The sequence below is a fragment of the Carassius gibelio genome, chromosome A11 (assembly GCF_023724105.1).
Source record: "Carassius gibelio isolate Cgi1373 ecotype wild population from Czech Republic chromosome A11, carGib1.2-hapl.c, whole genome shotgun sequence".
Taxonomy (NCBI): Eukaryota; Metazoa; Chordata; class Actinopteri; order Cypriniformes; family Cyprinidae; genus Carassius; species Carassius gibelio.
The window spans coordinates 16,143,902-16,164,755 of record NC_068381.1 but is presented as its reverse complement, the minus strand read 5'-3'; the positions used below and the strand labels follow the sequence as shown (position 1 = coordinate 16,164,755).

The window sequence follows — 20,854 nt, the reverse complement described above, 5'->3', positions numbered from 1 at the left end:
TTTTTTCTTTTTCTAAAAAAAAAAAAAAAACAAAAGCTCTAAAATATTTTTTTAAATGACATTAAAACAAGCCAGTCCGAGAAGTTCAGTATGTAAATGTTATGATTTGCCTACCTTTGCATGATTGTGTAGTTTGTGTGTATTATACTTTTTAAAATCTGTGTTTGTAATAAACAAATCCTTTATTTTGATGCTTTGAACTTTTAGCCATTACTTCTGGTCAATTTACAAGTCAATCCATCAACATATTCAAGAACTGGTTTCACTTGCTCTGTGCATATTTCTCTCCTGACTGGAGTCCTGAGGATTACTTGTAAATTATGATTTGTATCAGCTGTTTGGACTCTTACTGACGGCACCCATTCACTGCAGAGGATCCACTGGTGAGTAAGTGATGTAATGCTTTTTTTTTATCTTTTTTTCCAGAAAAACAAACTTGGTGAGTGAATATCCAGCAAAGTTGAGCCTTTTTTATTTTTAAACCATTTGAAATGACTCGTAAACCCTTTGAATACTCTATATCAACACTCTAGTACTTGTCAAAATGAAGTGCATCACAAAGCAGTAGATAACATGATTTTATTTCATTTTTTTGGACAAAGTGAAGTAAAAATGCTACAAAGAATCCCTTCGTTCAGCTTGCCTGTTAATACCTGAACAAATGTGAAGCTAGTTTTAAAACTTTTAAAGTTTGTTTGGTTAAACATTAGTCCCTTTCAATCAGCACAGCATTTATCACGCAAATAATAATAAAAAAAAATATCCATACACATAGCAATTCAAAAATAAAATCAGTATATCCTTGGCTACACATTAAGACAATTTCAGCAAAACAAATATATGTGATGAAAAAAAAAAAAAAAACAAGTGGGGAAAGGTTACATGTAACTCCAGTATTTGACTTGACTCTGTAAGGGAAGAAACATGGAAATGCACTGTATTGAGTTATAAGAGCTGTAGGAACTATAACAATGATTACAGATCAGCTCTGACCACCCATCTGACTAAAACCACCGTGAACGAAGCTATTAAACTGACTTCGGGTCAGTAATTGTGAGATCACAAACCTAAAACAATCGTATTTTCCAAAATCTTAAGTATAAAAAGCAATGTGATTATCATTATAAAATATTATAATAAAATCTCTTTGGCATAGTTAACCAGTCCTCTTACCAACAATGTATTAATGCACCCATAAGAAACGATAAAATATAATATTTCCTACAAAAAGAACATGCTGTCTTCCTTGTATGAAGGCAGCTTATCATTGTGCTTGATTCTGCGTCTCCCAGAACAGTGAGAAGAGAATTGCATATATTACAGCAGTGACCGTGTGTTTACTGAGAAATGGACCACAGGCACCCAGTGATGAAAAAAAAAAAAAAAACTCTGCTAAGAGCTTCTGTCTCTTGTATTTTTCATTGGAGCTCAGTTCATCATCGGGCTGTAAGACAAACAAAAACACTCAGTTAAACGCAATTTCAGCACATTAGACCAATCCTATTTGAGTCTTTGAATGACAGCTAGTGTATCTGAGTAGTACTAACCTGTTAAAAATCATTGTAGTGTCTGGGCATTTGGTTGTAACCCATGCCTGGCCCAAAATCTTCTACCATTTCTTGATCTAGGGTCATACCATCCACGTGCATGCCATCACTGTATCCTTGAAATCCTGCGTGGCCGTAACCATCCATCTCTGTATTAGACAAGACAACACTGCAAAAAGTTAGCCATCTGCATAATTTTACAGTCTCTGCAGAACCAACAGTGTTTCATATAGTCACTAGACACAGATCTAGCAATAATGGAGATAATTAGCTGCCAAATCATTGTGAGAGAGAGACGCTATACTAACCGTCCTCTGGAAGGCCAGGTTCCACCATGTTGCGTGCCTAAAATGTAACAAGGAAACTGTCAAAACCTGTGCTCTATGTTCATATTTCTATGACAAATGTATAACAGACATCTAACATACTGAGCCTAAATGAGTTTAACCAAACAAAATGATCCTGAAATGCCAAATAATAAGCCTAATAAATAAATAAGGCCAAATAATAAAAGGCAAAATAAAAAAATAAGGCAAAAAAAAAAGCCCAATAAAAAAATAAGGCAAAATAATTAACCCAAAGAATAAATAAGGCAAAATAACATAAGCCATATTTATTAACCCAATAAATAAATAAGGAAAAATAATAAATGCAAATAATTTCTGAAGGGTCATGTGACACTGAAACTTCTCTTTGTTAACAACAACAGATTTATAAATGAATCTAAAGACATTTCTTGCATTCCCAAATTCAAATGAAAGCAATTTTAACCCTGCTAACATTTACAGTAAGTCGAAACTGAAAACACAGTACCGTTACAGCATCAGACTATATTTATATAAATACATCGCAGCTAATGCGAATTTTATGAAAGTACTAAGCTTTAAACAGGCAACAGTTTTCAGTTATATCTGATCTCAGGACTAAGAAAAAAAATTGGGTCACCTTACTATAAAGACTACTTTTCAAGACCAAATATGGAAAAATAATGTCTAAATTTGGTTTTATTGTAAAATATACTCCGAAATGTCACATTACTGAGGTAAATTTGTTTGCAAATGGCATTTCATGTCAAGGTGTGCAAAATAACACACCTCCACACCACGAGGGGCCGAACTTACCATTTCCCAAGAAGCAGGGTCGTGTTTGAAGAGTGAGTGTGTGAGCTCCACTGAAACTCGTTTCTTATAGTCGGGGTTTTTGTCCTCGGAAATTCGGAAGAGAACTGCAGCAGCATAGGTGGCTGAAAGAACAACAGAACCCCTTTGTTACACACTTAAGCTTTAATTATACTTCAGTACTGATGTGAATGCACAGAATTTCAAAATTCAATACATTTGATAGTGTGCTAGAGAGTTTCATTCTTGTCCAGTGTCTGTGCCTAGAAAAATTTGGCTATGCATGTATACTATTTGTATACTCCCCTGCTGATCGTTTTTCGCTCTCACTCACCGGTCCCTTCGTTGCTGGAGTGGAGAAGCTCCATGAGAGGAGCAGAGGCTCCTTCTGAATCAATGATCTCTGCGGACTGTTTATCAAGAGCCAGTTCACACAGAACACCAGCTGCCACACGCTTGACGTTATCCAATGGAGAATACAACAGCTGCAGGGACAGAAAACAGGTGTCTATTATACACGGACCATGCCACATAGAGGGCAAAGACTGTACAAACCCGCTCCCAAAACACCCATAACACAGTATTATCTGTGGAGAGGATATAATTAGAGTCACCTGAACAAAGAGAGGAATGGTGTCCATGTTGGAAATGGTGGTTTTGTTAATATGATCTCTGGCCAAGATATGCAGAGCACCAGTGCAGCCCTCCACGATCTCCTCCATTCTCACCCCATCCTGAGAGAGAGGGAGAGGAAAAAGGACATTTTAGTAATTCGGTGACAAAATAGTAGTCTGTACATTGTATGGTGTACATAAAAATGTGACTTTAACAATGCTGGTTTTGATATCTCTCGTACCTGGTATGTTTGTTGAGCAGCTGAACCAGGTTTCTGTGCATCCTGATGAGCTTTCGAAAGCAAAGTCACCAGTTTGGGAATGGCATCAGCGTCTCTCAAAGGAGCCTGATTGGCTTGACACAGCGCCAGGTTACGGATCAGACCAACCACAGCCTGCGATGAAGAGAAATGTGGGGTCAGCTTAACATGGTTATACTGCACAACAGGAGGCCCAATAATGCCCTCTATGAGACAGAGACCACTCTTAAAATATAGCTCTGGGCCCCGTAAATTTAAGCAACGGCGTGGTTACAAAGTTACTAAACCTAAAAAATGACAAGTTTTACAATCTGTGGCTTAATAAAAGTCGTTTTCCTCTACATATGGACCTCGCAATTGTTTACAAAAAAATAAAACAAAATTGAAAAACCAAAACTTGAATTTTACTTCCTTACTCTCTATAACCCGCCTATTTTTGGACACTTTCATTTGTGTAATGCTTCATCCACACCAATAGGTGTCAGTGTACAAATCAATGTAGAGTAAAATAAAATTAAAATAAAACAAAATCAAATATGATTAGTGTAAAATGTTTTTAGAAATGAATAAAAGGTTAAAATATTTTTCTCACTAAGGTATTAATTTGTCAGTTTTCTGTTTTTCTTTCACTTACCTTAATGACTGGCCAGTAGTAGGGCTGATTGAGTAATTTGACAATAGCGGGGATGCCGTAATACATTCGTACAGCATTCTGTGCAGACTCCGCCTCCGGGTGCCGGCTGGTGAGGTGGCGCAGGGCACAGACAGCTGGCTCGATCACGTCCTGTTTTGAATCGGCCCTCACGATGGTGTGAATCAGAGCCTCCACGCCATTACTCTGGGTCACCTGTGTTTTGTTGCGTGTGTTGTTGCAGGTGAGGTTGGACAGGATGCCCGTGGCACAGGTCAGCATGTTGATGTCATCAGAGGACAGCTGGCCCACCAGCACTTGGAGCAGATTTTCCAGTCCGTCCTGCAGGGGGCGAGAGAGTTAGCATGTGTCGGCACCAAAACATATTACACATAGAAACAGTTTCCAGTGTTTCTGTTGTAATCATGAAAATATGGGTTGTTTTTGTATATTTTTTTTAATATTTCAAAGGGACATCGGGTGCAAAATGTACTTTTTTCATGGTGTTTTTTAATCCCCCTAAAACCTAAACTGTCTCAATTATCAAGCCGTTTAGTTTTTCTAAGCAGTATTATGTAATATTGCACAGGCCCCGCCCACGACCGCTGATGGACCATCCCGTATTAGCATATTTTCTTTGTAAACAATGCAGGTGTTTTGTATCTGGATGTTAAAGTGAACATAAGAGTCTTAATTTTCTCCCGACATCAGAGCCACTGAGGCGGCAGTTTTTGCTTTTGATGGTGATGTGTCACTGAATACACCAAAAACAGAAGAGGGGGCGGGGTGAGCAGTAGCTCATTATCATTTAAAGAGACATGCACCGAAACGAGCCGCTGTGAAAAGAGCTGTAATAAGGGAAGAAGGATGTTTTTTACACGACCAATGAGGAAGTATTTTGCAGACATTTCAAGAAGACCCTAAAGAATCATACAAGCTTGTGGAAAGTGGGCATACGACGTCCCCTTTAACACACATAACATAAACATAATTTAGTGAAGGAAAAAGGGGCCAAAATTCAGTCTAGCTTTATTTTTTTGCCTTATTTTTTTCCTTGGGTGTGTGGAAGACCGTGAGATGGTGTTAGATGCATAAATTAACCTGTTTGGTTGCAGCATCTGACAAGTTTCTCAAGGTCCACAGGCAGTTTTGATTCAGACGTTGAGTAGAGCCGTTCAGATGCTTACCAAGAGCTTGCATTCCACCTGAGAGAGAAAACATAGATACATTTGTGAGAGGCAGTGTTATTTTAGTTAACTAAAACTATATAGACTTACTTAAAAAAAAAGTCATAACCAAAAAAAATCTGCCTTAGTAATATTTAGAAGAGGGGTTCTAATTTGCCTTACCAGCATCCACAATAGCAGGTTTGTTACTAGGACAGACAGAGAGCACTTTGAGCACACGGCTAGTGGTCCAGAGCAGCTTCTCATAGGTGTTAGTCCTCATGATGTGCACTAGACCCTCAGGGCCACCGTTAGCCAGGATAATCAGCTGAGAGACAATCAGACAGACGTTAACATGACACACCATCAAACACGAGAAACAGAACTTCTGCGACTATTTGTATTATTTTATTTATTAACGGAATAAACACCTTGCTCTCCTGGTTGCCATAGGAAAGCAGCTGTAGGCAGTCCGTGGTGATGGCCAGGAACTTGGGGTTGCTTTTCTTCAGCAAGGGAACCATCCTCTGCAGACCATCAGCCAGACGCACTGCCATCTTGGCTCCCTCCTGATGCAGAAGCAGGTTGTGCAGGGTGGTGATAGCATAGAAAAGAACTGAATCCATCGGAGAACTGCAAAAGAAATGGGTTGGAGGGTTCATTCAAGTAATAGTTTAACCCAAAAATGAACATTTGATATAATTATGCTGTTAAAATGACATGAGGGTGAATAAATGACAACAATGATCTAGTCCTGTTCTTCAGTAGCACTCTCTCACCTCAGCAAGCGCACCAGAGCGGGAATGCCTCCTGATTTAAAGATGGCGAGCAGCCCCTCGCGCTGGTGCGAAAGGTTGTGCAGGATGCTGGCTGTGGCGCGGGTCGTCTCCATGTCGGATGTGTTCTGCATGGCTCTCACCACAGCGGCCGCCATTTGTGGGGACTGCATCATAGCCCGACGGGACGCCTCCTTGCGGGTCAGCTGGTTCACGATCATAGCTGCCTTATTCACCACGACCTAAAGTCAAGAAAGAGGGTCAAAGGTCAGGACATGACGCTACTGTGCGTTTGTAAAGCAGAGACTGAATGTTTAATACGAGCATTCAAGGTACCTGGTCTTCATCGTTGAGGAGTTTGATGAGCTCTGGAATGGCGCGTGTGGCGAGTTCGGCGTCGTCCTGGTAGTTGATGAGATGAATGATGGCGGCTTTGAGCTGCTGAGACGGTTCGGCCAGCTTCTGTACATTGGTTTGCTGGGACGAATCCATCTGAGTGGAAAGGACGGACGTTCCCTCCATCATGGTCTCAGGAAACATGGCCGCCCTCACACGCTGGGAACGAGTCACATTATACTGAGACTCCACATCTATAGGAGAGAGTGACACATAGAGAATTATAAATTGAAACTTTCAAACAAGCTTTAAATGGTCACAGTTGCCATATTTCAAGAGTTCTAATCCCCCAATCAGAGCTTTTTTCTTAAATCGATACATTTTTGGTTTACTGAATCTTCCCATACTGGCAACCATGTGCACATGTTCTCTCTACATTACAGACAATGTGTTGATGAGCTGAGAACACCGGCAAACATTTAAGTCAGAGTTTAGAAATCTCCACTTTTTGCGCTGTTTACTGTGACTACATCTTGATCTCTTGCTTCTGTGAAAGTGCAATGATTCTGATAAAATGCCAAAATGTTAAATGATAACAATTTTGCTTAATGATCGTGATCATATTTTGGAGATGAATAATCATGATGAACCGTTAAACCGTTATCATGCAGCGCTAGTTTAAGATATGTTCTTCACCTGCAGGGTTCTCTGTGAATGTGGCGGAGTAGGTGAAATTCTTGTTGCTGTACTCTCTTCCATCTTGATCTGAGCGAACCGTAGTGGCTCCTGACTGGATGCCTGAATCTGTCCCGTAATATGACTGCTGCCATTCTGTGACCTTCACTGAGCCTGGGGCCTCTGCAACTGATGCACAAATACACGACAAGAGTTTGAGTTGATCGATTGCCTCGGGTTCCATCAAAACTATATAAAACACCAATTAAAGTTACTCTTACAATCACACAAAGCATCATGGAACATGGAAATCAGTAGAGACACAGGGTCGAAGCTAATAAACATGAATTTAAAAAAGCAGAAAACTCCTTTCCTTTAATTTGAAAGAACTATTAAACTGATTGGGAATTTTATTAGGGATGTACAATGTATTTCCACTATATCAATTATCAGAAGATATGAGAGATTTATGAGTATTGGCCGATACTGGATATAACAATTAAAAATTAATCTTAAAATCATTTACATAAAGAAATTTAAAGAAATTAAATGATACAATTTAAATCAACTTCAAATGTCAAAATGAATATCCATTATAATGTTGTGATATCTAATTCACTTTTATAATTATTTATTTTAATTTCCAATCTTACATAAAATAGTAAATATAAATATCTTTACTCCTTGCCATTAAGTAGTTATCATTCACAATATGAAAATGTTAATTGGATTATGGGCTCAACACTTTTTTTCTACTAGCCCAGTAGGACGAATGGTTCACATTTTTACTTGCCCTACCAATATTTTCACTGATACTGCCATCAAAAAATAAATACAATAAAATAAAAAAAATCGTTGCAGTTATCATTGTTTTTGACCCATGTTATCTTTTATTCTAATAAATAAACTTATATGAGACCAAAAGTTTAGATACCAATTAAATTATTCAATTCCCAGGTCCAATTTCGATACCAGAGCAAAAATTACTAGCCTAACAAATGTAAAGTTAAAAAATTATTAAAGTCAAGTGAACAGTCAGTAAATAAGAACAAAAAAGAACAAATTAAAAGCAATAGCAGAACTGAATATACAGAACAAAGACGCAAATGAAATGACGCTTTATGAATAATGGGCTGAATGAGATGCAGATCCACTCTCTGACAGCAGGTGGCGCTTATGGAACAGCAGTGATACAGCGTTCCCTTGTTACTGCTTATTACATTAAATGCATTATAGAGAGGCAAATGAAAAAAAAAAACTATGTAAACTTTTCTGAAGACAGTCAGTTCCCCTCAGAAACACATTCACATAAACACCCAATTTAATATTTAGGATTTTCTTCCAATATTTTGTGCATCATGAACAGTGTCTTCTACAGTATTTTCTTCTCTTTGCGCTCATTTGCAGTATCTCTGGCCTCTTACACATTGCATTTACACACTTTGTAATATTTTCTACACATTTGTAATTTTGGAAAATTACTGAATTGTATGCAAGGTGGGAACAGAGATCAGCTGAAATAAAATAAAAAATGCCCCGTCGACGGGTGCACATGTGCTCCACTGTAGAATTTATATATAGATTAATCATTTATAAAGCTAAAAAGTTACTTGCCTAGACAGGTATTTTGACATACTTTTGTATGTATTTGTATGTTCAAGTGCAAGAATACACTGTACACTGGAATTTTCTTTCGCGTCTTGCTAAAATGTTTTTAAATCTTTTCTTTTTTATTATTATTATTTGAAATAATAATTTTATTTTATTATTCACTCTGGCCCCAGGACCTCAGACAATGTTGAGCCCTGTTGTAACAATTGCATGTATACTTACAGTGCATTTCCATTTTGGCCTCCTGGACTCAAACCAAACAGTCCAAAAGTAAAACCTGCAAAACAAAATGATCATATTAATCAGAAATATTCAAACGTATTTGTGCCAAACAGAAGCCAAAGCTTGTTAAAAATATTTTTTAAGTCCTGCTGCAATCTTTTCTTGATCAACAAGAAAGAAAAAAAAAACAGAAAAACAACGGGTGCAGAGGATCATGGGAGAACTGGGGCGACAGCGATGGGGGAATGTCAGCGGTACTTTTTGACACTTGGCGTCTCAAAACAAGGCGTTTGATGAAATGGCTTGATTGAAAGCACAATAAACTCACAAAACCGGCTCTGTACATTTACACACCCCTACACAACAAACCCCTCCCCTTTCTCCAGCTCTCACACATTTAAAGACACAACCACACTTTACTTTCAGACAACAGCTCAATATTGGAGCAGTATTGTTTCTTAAAATCCATTCATAACTTAAAGCAAAGCAATAAGAAAACCTTGTTCTCAAAATAAGCAAGAACGGACCAAATGTATCTGGCTGCCATAACTTTCTACTTTCAAATTTATCTGCACCTTGTAGTGTCGATTTACTTTCTCCCTCTTGGTTTTTCTTGAACTCCTCCTCATACGTTATGAAAATATCAGTATGGGGGAGTTAAAAAACCTCCAGATGCATTTACTCTTGATCGAGTCAGGTCTTGAACGCACCTCAAATAACCTACTGAGGTAATTTGATCTGATCTAGAAAATGTCTTGAAGGGCATTTGCACATGGTCTTTTCATAAATTAATTGCTCTAAATGCATAAAATGACCAAGTGTAAATAATCAACTTATAATGATTTTGATTTTTTTTACCAATAAATAAATGGATTATCTATGTAATTAAGTTTATTATCTTTCAATTAAGTTGATAAAAAAGCCTAACTTTATGTTCAGCATTAAAAATATATGTAAGCCTAATTATATATTATTATACTGTTATATACGTATTTATTTATCTATGATAAAGTCTAATATCTGATTAAATGAATAAAAATGCTTAAACATATGCTTAACATACAAAAACAAAATAACATTTTATATATATTGTTATTTATATCTATAACAAATGTTTATTTTCTGTTTAAGTGAATAAAAAGCCAACTTTGTTCGTCATAAAAAAAAAAAAATTATGTATATAAACAAAGTAACAGTAATAACTGTAAACAAAAGCACAAACACACTATATTTTGTTGATGTTAACAATAATAACCAAAAATCCGAGCATCCCAGCACTCAAGACATTTGTTCTATTCTGGTTATATTCCTAAAAGAGGTGGGAATGATCAAGAACAGGAACGGGACATGACATAACCTGATTAGTTGATCAGAGCAGCCAAAGACCACCAGCGAAGACTTAATGCCACAATTGAATTATAAAAAAAAAGTATGAATTAACCAAGCACCTAAATGCACAGTGGTTTGATGAAATTCATTCTAAAAATGCACACGATCAGAGAGTAGACATTAACCAACCAGCAGGAATGCCTGACCACAGCCTGACAAACAATCGCGTTCTGAAACGAAAGCTACATTTTAGACATGCTGTACTTTACAGAACATCACGAGAACAGACTGAACATATTTTGGATGCCTTGCATGTCGACACTCGAAGAGAGGGTGAACACACGCACACACGTGGTGTGTGTGGCTGCGAGTTTTTCAGCAAACTAAACTGCTCAACAGCAACACGAAGCAGATTCTGTCGGTTTGCAAAACTTGTGGCTGTTTATTCGTGCTGAAATATGCCTCATGCTGACACAAAGTCTTTCTCTGTGTTAATATACACATTACTGAAATGGTTCCTAAGAACTTAGAATTACTTATAAAGCTAGTTTTTGGCGTCAGTGTCAATGGAGTCAGGAGGACACACCTAGCTGGGTGTATCCAAGTCAAAAACCTGTCTAAACGCATAAAATGCAACACTCTGCGACTCTTGCAAGCCCTGCAGGTGAACGATAGCAAGTGTCTGTGTGAACACTGGGTGTGTGTATTTTCTCAAGCTCCCATTCTAGTGAGCTAAAGAATCAGATTTACACACCCACTTTGGTACGTCCGTACACTGTTCTGCAGTTTAAAACAAAAAAAGCAATAAAACATAGCAGATTATAACAGATCAGGAGATAGATCACTGAAGATCATCTTTACACCTTACTGATTTTGGTCACAGTCCAAACTATTACAGTAAGTGAGTTTTACTAGTGCATACTTGCATGAAGACACAAGTTGTTTTTTAAAGGGCGAGGTCAATCACACAAATACAATGACACACCCATTTAACACTACATGAAAAATCACCAGAAACATTTTACGCCTAAAAGAACCTGAGGCATACATTTAAGATTAAAGGTGGGCTCTTCACTCATGGCAGTACGCATAAACCCAGTAGAAATGGGGTACTTGGAATGCAATTATGTATGAACCTGGACTTGGGTGGACTCATTTTTCAAAAGTATGGACAAATCCATATCAGGGAAGATCTTAAAATGAGTGGATCATTCGTAAATTCATTAGACCTTTACCTTACACAAACAGAAGACTATAAAAGGGCAGAGCTACATAAAGTCCATAGCTAAGAAAAACGATATCTACCACTGTGCAGTAGGGGTGCGCGATAAATATTGTGCAATAATTAATGCGCATCTCGTCAGTAAAGCCGGTTCTCGAATCAGCTGTAAATTCCATCAGGTGTGTGATTTCACATAGAGCAACTGTTACTACACAGAGTCGTTGTTAACTGACTAGCTGCACAAATAAACGCTGAAAATTAACGTGGATTTGCGCAGCTAGTCAGTTAACAACGGCTCCGTGAAGTAACAGCTGCTCTATGTGAAATCACACACCTGATGGAATGCCAGGTTTTCACAACAAATCCTGCCCTGTTGCTTCTCAAAACTAGTCCAAAACTAATCGCGATTGCAAGAGGTTCCCAGATTTTTAAAAAATTGCTTCCCGGGGTTAAAATATACGGGGTTTTTTTTCTTGGCATGGTTGTCTTGGTAAAATTATCATTTTATTGGTATGGGGTTGCTTCGAACCGCGGACATGAAAAACAACCGCAGACTTGGCAACACTGGTTCAGGTGGAGCGGCAGTTATTACACAGCCGTAGTCTACCGACAACTAACACAAAATCGCTTTCAAAATCGACAAAGAATCGCCACCGATCTCAAAATCGATTTTGTGTAGATTGTCAGTGAATTACGGCTCTGTGTAGTAAATGCCAACCAATGTTGCCAAGTCTGTGGTTGTTTTTCATGTCCGGGTCGAAAAAACAATACCAATAACGTGATATTTATCCCCTACAATGCGAATTTTACCAAGGCAACCATGCCATAAAACATAAAACTTTAACCCCGGAAAGCAATTTTTTATCGGGGAACCTCCTAGGAACGCGATTGGGCTAGTTTGGACTAGTTTTGAGAAGCAACTGGGCAGGATTTGTTGTGAAAACCTGGCAACCCTGATCTGAACGCACGTGCTGGAGATATACTTCTAATTACAGGGGCGTCTTTACTGATGAGATGTGCATGAAAATCACATTTAGATTTTTTGCACAGCCCTACGCACACCCCTACTATGCAGTATGAGGAGAAATGACTGATGATCCACTGATTAACTGCTGATCTGAATTGTGTACTGTTGTCTCTACTTTGGACTTCACATACAGTTGGGATGAATATTAGTTAATGAGTAAAAGTGTATTACTGTGCATTACTGTGCAATGTGTGCATTAGAATTCACACTGAGAAAACGAGCAATGAATGTCACACGCCCTTCAGAATTATCACCCACCCGCTCCACCTACAGTCCCTGCCTAACGGACCAAGCACCTCTGTCAGCTTTGATTGGATTGTGGATAATGACACATCCCAGAGCTGATTCCCAAAACTTTAATCCAGGCGTGACATTCCACAGAAGTCCACGGAGTGCTTACTGTGCTACAGCAGTCTAGTCTCCCACCCACTTATTCTTATACACACCCTCTCAATGACTTTCTGTCATGTACTGACATATATTTACAAAATCCAGCCCAACAGTGACTACGTGAACAATGGATCTGGTGTATTCTGCCCATTATGAATTATGAATCACAATTTCAAACTCTGCTTCAAAAATGCAAATGATAAATAAATTGAAGCATTACATAGGGTAAAAACTGAAACAAATAGCTCTAAATGCTACAAGTAAATTAGACATCACAACATTCTGCAATACAGTAAGGTAAAGAACCATGCTATTTTGCCATTTGTTAAAGATTATAAATAATATTTTCATGTCAAACATATGTCAATCTTTATTTACAACTTTAAAAAAAACTTATTTTTCAGTGTATGTGACACACAAATCTTGATACTCTTGCTTCTTTTGGAATAATATATATATATATATATATATATATATATATATATATATATATATATATATATATATATGCACACCTGGCCAATTTCAGAATCATCAGAATCAGAAGACACATGTTACTCAATATTAACTTCTTATTTGCAGAACCCCTACTGTATCCTTTTTAGGACATGTACACAAAATCACTCACATTTCCGTGTGTCTCTCACACTCTCTGACCTGACAGCTAAAGAATGTCAGAATCAGATGTGCTGACGGTGCTTATTCATTAAACAATACTGAGAACAGTACAGTGGCCATAATCTCTCTCTCAATCTACCCTGCCCTCAGCACAGACAGGGAGCGCCACTGATATGACTCAGGTGTGTGCGGTCTTCTACTCCGAGACATGATATGTGAAGCTTTTCAGTAGTGTTGCAGAATTGATCATGTGTGTCAATGCCATGACATTAATTTATATTAATGCATTCAAAAATTCAATAAAATGCAATTCAAACATGCAATGCATTTTATGCATATCGATTTCATCTTCTTTTATTGTCATTATAAAGTGGATTTCACCTGTAATCATTTATTAACTAAAGTATTTTTATGTGAAGAGGTGCTTATTGTACTTGGTATAGTTTACTTTAAAACATCTGGGTGTGATAAAAAGGTCTTAATATCATCATAAACAAAAAAAGTTTCAATATTCATATATACATATTTTTAACATTTCTAAATTATGAAAGAATTAACACGATATTTGACACTATTTTAGGGCAAAAAAGGAAAATACATCACAGAGTGATCAATAAGTCTCCACAATGAGCCATTACCATTTACATTTGAATTACTGCCAGAAAGCAGCCATATTGGTTTAGGAGTCAGTCTCCAGAGATTATACAGCTGCTATGCCTCATAGCTTTAATTCAGAACAGTAGTATGAATGAAATCCAAAGCCACCCACACAGTAGAAGACACCCACACACCCACACACACACACACTGTTAATGACTTTGTGACCTGTCAGCTACCAGCTGAGCCCATACTGTTAAAAGCCTGCAGTGTTTGAGATCTCCCCAGACACTCAGATTGCTTCCGATAGAGTCAGCAAGTGGGCGAGCAGGTGGTCTGCACTGACTAGGGCCCGCGAGTTTCTTTAAGCCCAAACAAAATGCACACACAGGCCTCTCAAAATGCAGATCCATCAAACAGCACATCCAATTACACAGTTATCATAGGAGCTCAAATGAACCGGGTGAGTTGTAATGTGCATTTCTGATTATGGCTGCACACCCTCAGAATAATGGATAGCTACTAGAGAGGACTGTTTGCATTTTGCAAGGCATATAATGAAAAAAAAAAAAAAAAAGTGTCATGTTTTGGTTCACAGAAATTTACCACCACAGAACAATATATAGCTTTGCTAATGCAATGTAACAGGAAATACATAAATATATATCTTTTAAATTACCTATCAATAAAACAAACCCCTGCATAACATTTTTCTGACTGCAAATGCATTAAGATTGCATCGGTACCCATTTATCTGAATTGAAACTCTTCATAATAACTTTCCATTGCACTAGAACAGTACAATCACGTGCTTCAATACATTTTTCATTTTGTGGCAAATGGACACACACAAAAAAATGCATATTCAACTCATGTTGCACAGCACTGCAGTAGAGCACACATCTCTGAAGTTAATTGATAAACACATAATCATGATTATTTTGCATCTTGAAGCAAAGCTATCCAGGCAAGCTAAACCATTAGCAGCAATAAATGACATGCAGGTCTAGAAAAGAAAATGATTAATGATTACAAATATATGTGATAATTAGGACCAAAAAATTAATTTTTAGGGGGCATGAGGAGAGTAAATTAGCATTAGCATGCTAATAAAAGTATTGTGGCTAAAATATCTAGACTAACTAAGTGGTTGTTGGGTGTAAATCATTCTTAATGCATAAATGCAACAATGCATGAAGCTTCACTGATACACTGCTGCAGATGCTCCATACTATTCCATTTATATGGTTTAAAAACTAAACGGTGTGCATTTGGTCATGAGTGATACTTGCAATAAGTGCTTAGATTAACACAGACAGGAAGAGAAAGGCCATTAGCAAACGAGCGAGTATAATGCTTGCGCTGCATGCTTGTGTCTATATTCAGCTCGGCATGATAGATTAAGAGATATGCGATAGGAGCAGTGAGTACCTGTACGTCTAATTTCCAGTATCATGTAAATATTCAAGATGTCCGCTATCCCATAATCCCTCTTCTTTTTTAGGCCAGATGAGATGAAAGAGGTCATGAACGTGCACAGCTGTGTGACTGCCTGTGGCTTGATGGACTATCAGAAACAATTCATGTTATTGTCATTAAAGTCATTAGCCAAGGCATAAACGGTAAGTGGGGCATTATCCGAGACAAGAGTTTCCGCCATTTTACCAGCATTTTCAACAAGTTTCAACCCCTCTTGGTTTTTAAAATGCATCATTAGAAATAGACGAAAGCCAATTAATCAAGGTATCTGTGATTCTCGTAAATTTCGTCATTTTAGACCATTGTGCAATTTCTTCCTGAGAAAGGAGGAAAGCTACTTCGTCATAGTTATGCATGAGTTTGTAGAGCACAACTGAGCTATGCAATGTGATAGTTGTTGAATATTTCATTAGTCTGAGATGTCATGGGGCAAACCCTGCTGGGTGTGCATAAATCTGAAAAGATTTGGAGGAATACTACAGTATTCTGGAGCAAGTTTGACTCAGGAAGACAACCTGGTTAATGTTTGATGGGAGAAGAAGGCTACTGCTTTATGAAGAGTCAGAGTACAAATAGGCTTTAACTAGAAACGAAACAGAAACAATATATAGACAGATGCACAATTTAACTAACATACTTGTTCCTGGCTAATATTCGCTAATATATATATATATATATATATATATATATATATATATATATATATATATATATATATATATATATATATATATATATATATATATATATATATTTATTTATTTTTTTAAAGTACATTACGTTGTGATGCAAGTTCCCTTGCAGCCAAAAATGAACTTAATCAGCCAGAAGATGTTGTTGACTCGCTGGTATAATACTAAACTCTAGAGACTTTGGCTTGAAAAGGTTGTTGCATCTTTTATACAGGTTATTTCAACTTCTAGGGGTCAACTGAGATCAAATCAACCATTACAAAGGACTATGGGAAGTTTCTTCATTACCAAATAGAATTAAATGGAGGGCATTTTAGAACGATTATTTATTAGCCTGAGATTGTCTCTCTGGCTTGCGAAAATTCCCTTCCAGTTACACTACACCTCCTGAGCCCTGATTTAAGGAGTGGAGATGTTCTGTCTTGATGATACATGTCCAGAACCTCCCACAACTTTTACTCATGTTGAGCAAAGCTGCTCCCTCCTTTACAGGAACAGTGGACAGGATTGTGTTTTTTATATATATATATATTTTGCCCAAAACATCACCCAAAAGCTTTTAAACGGATCAAATCACACTTAATTAATACATTTTGAACTTCCTTTCTAGGGTTTGCAACTTCCCTCTTCTAGCTACCAGCACAGGGACATTCAATTATTCATGTTATGCAGTGTTAAACTCACTTTTCTCACTCCGTCTGTCAGGATATGAGGTTAGTTGAGGTTAGTTTTATATTGAGTGGAATTTTACTCCTCAAATTCCACTCGATATAAAAACGAAGGGGAGGGGATAGAGGGCCTACTACACTCCTTTGTGACTCCTCTGTGTTAATTCAGTAGGTCCGTGCTGGTGTCGAGTTTTAACTGACATCTTAGGAGAGCTTTGTTAAAATTTCATGAGAGCTCAGCTGACCGCCCACCGAGTTTTGGAAAAGATACCAGTGTGCAAAGAGGTCTTGGAGAGAGACCATACGACCATATAATTAAGTGAGAATCATACTTGAGTTATTCCATTGCTACTCAATATATCAGGCAGAGTATTAAGACAGATTCACACCAAGAAATATGAGAATAAAGATAACTCTGTTAGTGTCTCTACCAATGCAAAAAAATATGTTTAATTAATTAGAAGCGCAGTAGGCATGCAGTTTTGTTGTAAATGCTCCAGCTCTTTAAATTCGGACAGATTCTGATTGGCTGTCAATGTTTTTATTGTTTGTCAGCTGAAAAACCACTTGTTCAAACAATATTGTTCCTCTGTGTCATCGTATAGTTGTGTCCCAGTTTTAATTCGATTAAATGATTATTATTACTTTACAGATTCTTGCAGGGGCAGGATATATATTTTTGTTGGCCAAAACATGGAAACAAGTTCGCATTTTTTCACTTCCGGTTCTATTGTCCTGAAATCAGCAGGGGTTTTTTGAATGGGTTTTTGGTTAAATACCTGAAATGAAGTCTATGGTGGTATCGCAAGATCAAGATATTTTCACGTTTTATTCTACGATATAAAATACAGCAATAATACCCCATGCACAATTTTATAAAAATTGCAATTGCTAACAAGTGGCTAAATGGGACTACAGAGGTTGTCCATGATATTAATTGTCACCACACCAAACACATAAACTTACCTACTAACTAGTGCACTTTTACAGCCTTCTTGTGTTTATAATCTCACTCTTGCAAAACAAACCTTCAGTGAAAATGTTTTTTTTTTTATCATCACTGCAGCACTCTATAGTTATCTTTATCATTATCGACCTTGGTGTGAATGGCCCTCTACAGTGAGATTCAAGTCTATAACACAACTAACCTAAAAAATTCCTCAAGAGCTATTAGCTTGACCCTGTACAGATTGTGAAACAACCAGCCCATCTTATCCATCTCAGCCAGCTGGTCATTCACCTCAGATGTCATATAGCTACAGATCTCACTCCACATTCATTAAAGATATGTTTTATACAGAAAGGCAGAGCAGTAGAAATTGAGTAATTAAGATGCTAATCGATCTCAAATAAATAAATAAATAAAACCTGTGAAATATAAGCAAACAGACATCCTGAGCAAACTGTGCTTATGGGTAATCTCCTTAGCCCCCTCTGAAGTGTATTTATGAAGAGGGGATCAAGCTGCCCCTTGCTGTCCTAATATAGGACAATATCAGGGATTTGTGCCTGTAGGGAGATTAATGGCTATGTGTGAGCCCAAATGCTGTAAATCTCATCTTAAACCAACTCCAGTCAGTCGGTAAAGCAACCAGCTGGCCTCTGACTGCACTGCTAATGTGCACAACTCAGGAATTCCCAACAAAGAGCAAATGCCACGTCCTGTCTGTGTTAATATCTTACTGCACCTGAGCCATACAAATATATAAATAGACTATTTGGTCCTTCATCTGTCTGTATTTATTTCAGATTCTGTAAGTGAGAAAACACACATCACACTCATCCTCTTACTGAGAGCCAGCAGTGCATGTCGATGCCGTTCAGAAACCAAATGAAATTCAGCTGGCCCAAAACGGCTTGCTAAATCCATGTCATTAAACTCTGTGGAATTTAGTTGCTTCTTTAAGTGATAAACCACTCGCAGAGAACATGGCTTTTTGCTTCCTTGCTAAACAGACAAACAGGAAAAGGACGTATGATAAAGGAACATCATTTCCTCTGAGGCAGTTTTAACATTTGACACTTTGTATACACTCAAAATTAGCGGTAACTTAAATATGAGAAAAATCTGATTGTATCTTATCTCTCAGAATGAAACTAGTGAAGATAAGTCAGCTTTTCAATAAAGCATGATACAGCCCTACTTAGACACATGCATTCATGCAAGACCCTGACTAATAATGTAACAGACAGAGGCATGAATAACTTATGATTTAGATGTGTTAGATTAACTAGGTTTTCTTTAGTAGTTTATGTGCATAAGACTTTACCAGGCTCTTTAACACACTTCATTTGAACAACCTGTGTCACAGGTGTGGCAACACCAGTATTTAAAACATGCTTTTGTTTTTGTTTTGTTTTTCAAAACCAGTGTTTATATGTCAACAGAACGCATCAATATGAACTGTTTGAGGTTATACTTTGTATAATGTAACAAAATAATTAAAAATACAAAATCACATTAGAGAAAATATGAATTTCTCTGATAGTTCTGCCAATATCTGTCATCATTTCTGTCATTTAAAGTGTCAAATAAAAAGTGTTGGACAATATGTATACTTAGTACACATAAAGTTTAATACTATGCTCACAAACTGTTTCAGTAAACACAAAAGTTAGTCTATAAGGCTAAATGCTAAACGCTCATAAACAGAAATCATCTTTGCATGAGGAAAATGTATGTAGGATACTGTCATTATTTATCAAGTTATCACATATTTACACCTAAAAAGTATTTTGTTTAAAATTGATTTAGCTGACAGGCGCATGAAAGACGAAGCGATTGAGAAAAGAAATTTATTTGGAGAAATTATTTTAGAAAGTTGACTCTTTTTTTTAATACAGTGAGGACGACCAGTAACTGAGACCGTAATCTCCCTTTTGCATTTATTGCACATAAGAAAAGGTTTTGAATATGAGGTTGAGTAAAGAACAGAATTTTAACCACTGTATGAATTATTCCTCCAAGTCTATCGTATGTACTTTAATGTTTAATATATAATTTATATGTCAGATTGCGAGCAGGCGTGTTATTAACCTTATGTTTAATGCCAACAGTTGACTTTTGCGAATGTGGGGCGTTTGCTTGTGTTTCTTTGTTGTGTAATAATAAACGCACCCGAGTAGTTTATATACAGCTGAATGTTTATAACAACTATGATGTGTACGATGAAATAGCGAGCATTTAACGAAATAAAAGGCGGATCAGCAGTAACCGGACACACGGAAGTGAGAGCGAGTATCGCACAGGTTAAGTAAACCAACACCGACAAAACAGCTCACTTTCCCAAGAGACCCAACTACGAATCAATGGCTGCTTTATACGGTCGATCGGATAGACTGGATAAAAACAGATGAGGTTTTACTAACTACGAAGGTACAAAAACAAAAGCGTCTTCTTGAATAAACTTAGATTTGCGTTTACCTCTAAACCCTCGTCTCCGAACAGCGATCCGAGAGTCTTTTAGTTTTCCACCGCGGTAACAGAGTTCCTGGGAGTGTGACACTTCTCTCGCTTTCAGATGAGGGTGAACTGTGTGCGATGGGGAGAGGGCAAAGTCTCCTCCAGAGCTCCGCCCCGATACTATAGAGTCCCGCACCACACCCAAACCCACACCCCCGCACTCTCACTGCGCTTCAGGACACTTAAACACTCCAAAAACACTTCAAATCGACACCTGATTGCTTTAGTTGAGCATCATGGCGTAATATGCAACACACACACACGTTTCAAAACATGCATAAGATATTACTTTTATTGTACAATAAAATAATAATAAATAATAAAAGTTGAATCCTGTATATAGGCTAGCCTATATTATTTATAAAACGATTAGTTCCATATATATATATATATATATATATATATATATATAT

General features: G+C 37.3%; 1 protein-coding gene across 1 annotated transcript; it reads right to left on the bottom strand.

Moving 5' to 3' along the window:
• Window positions 1–565: 565 nt before the first annotated feature.
• On the bottom strand, window positions 566–20,557 carry LOC128022470 (junction plakoglobin-like). The gene is made up of 16 exons (XM_052610094.1): window positions 20,403–20,557; window positions 8,957–9,011; window positions 7,145–7,312; window positions 6,449–6,702; window positions 6,116–6,354; window positions 5,768–5,969; window positions 5,520–5,664; window positions 5,272–5,375; window positions 4,174–4,512; window positions 3,522–3,674; window positions 3,280–3,399; window positions 3,000–3,150; window positions 2,669–2,790; window positions 1,856–1,892; window positions 1,548–1,696; window positions 566–1,444 (listed from the first exon to the last, which is right to left on the bottom strand). The coding sequence occupies exons 2-15, from the start codon at window positions 8,967–8,969 to the stop codon at window positions 1,551–1,553; spliced, it is 2,193 nt and encodes a 730-aa protein (XP_052466054.1). The 5' UTR covers window positions 8,970–9,011; window positions 20,403–20,557; the 3' UTR covers window positions 566–1,444; window positions 1,548–1,550.
• Between the last annotated feature and the right edge of the window lie 297 nt (window positions 20,558–20,854).

What these genes read in the sequence shown, in the direction of transcription:
- LOC128022470 (XM_052610094.1), bottom strand. An exon ending in TCCTCAACGATGAAGACCAG is followed by an intron (nt 6,355 to 6,448) that starts GTACCTTGAATG and finishes TCTTGACTTTAG; the next exon opens with GTCGTGGTGAATAAGGCAGC. An exon ending in ACCTGCTATTGTGGATGCTG is followed by an intron (nt 5,376 to 5,519) that starts GTAAGGCAAATT and finishes TTTCTCTCTCAG; the next exon opens with GTGGAATGCAAGCTCTTGGT.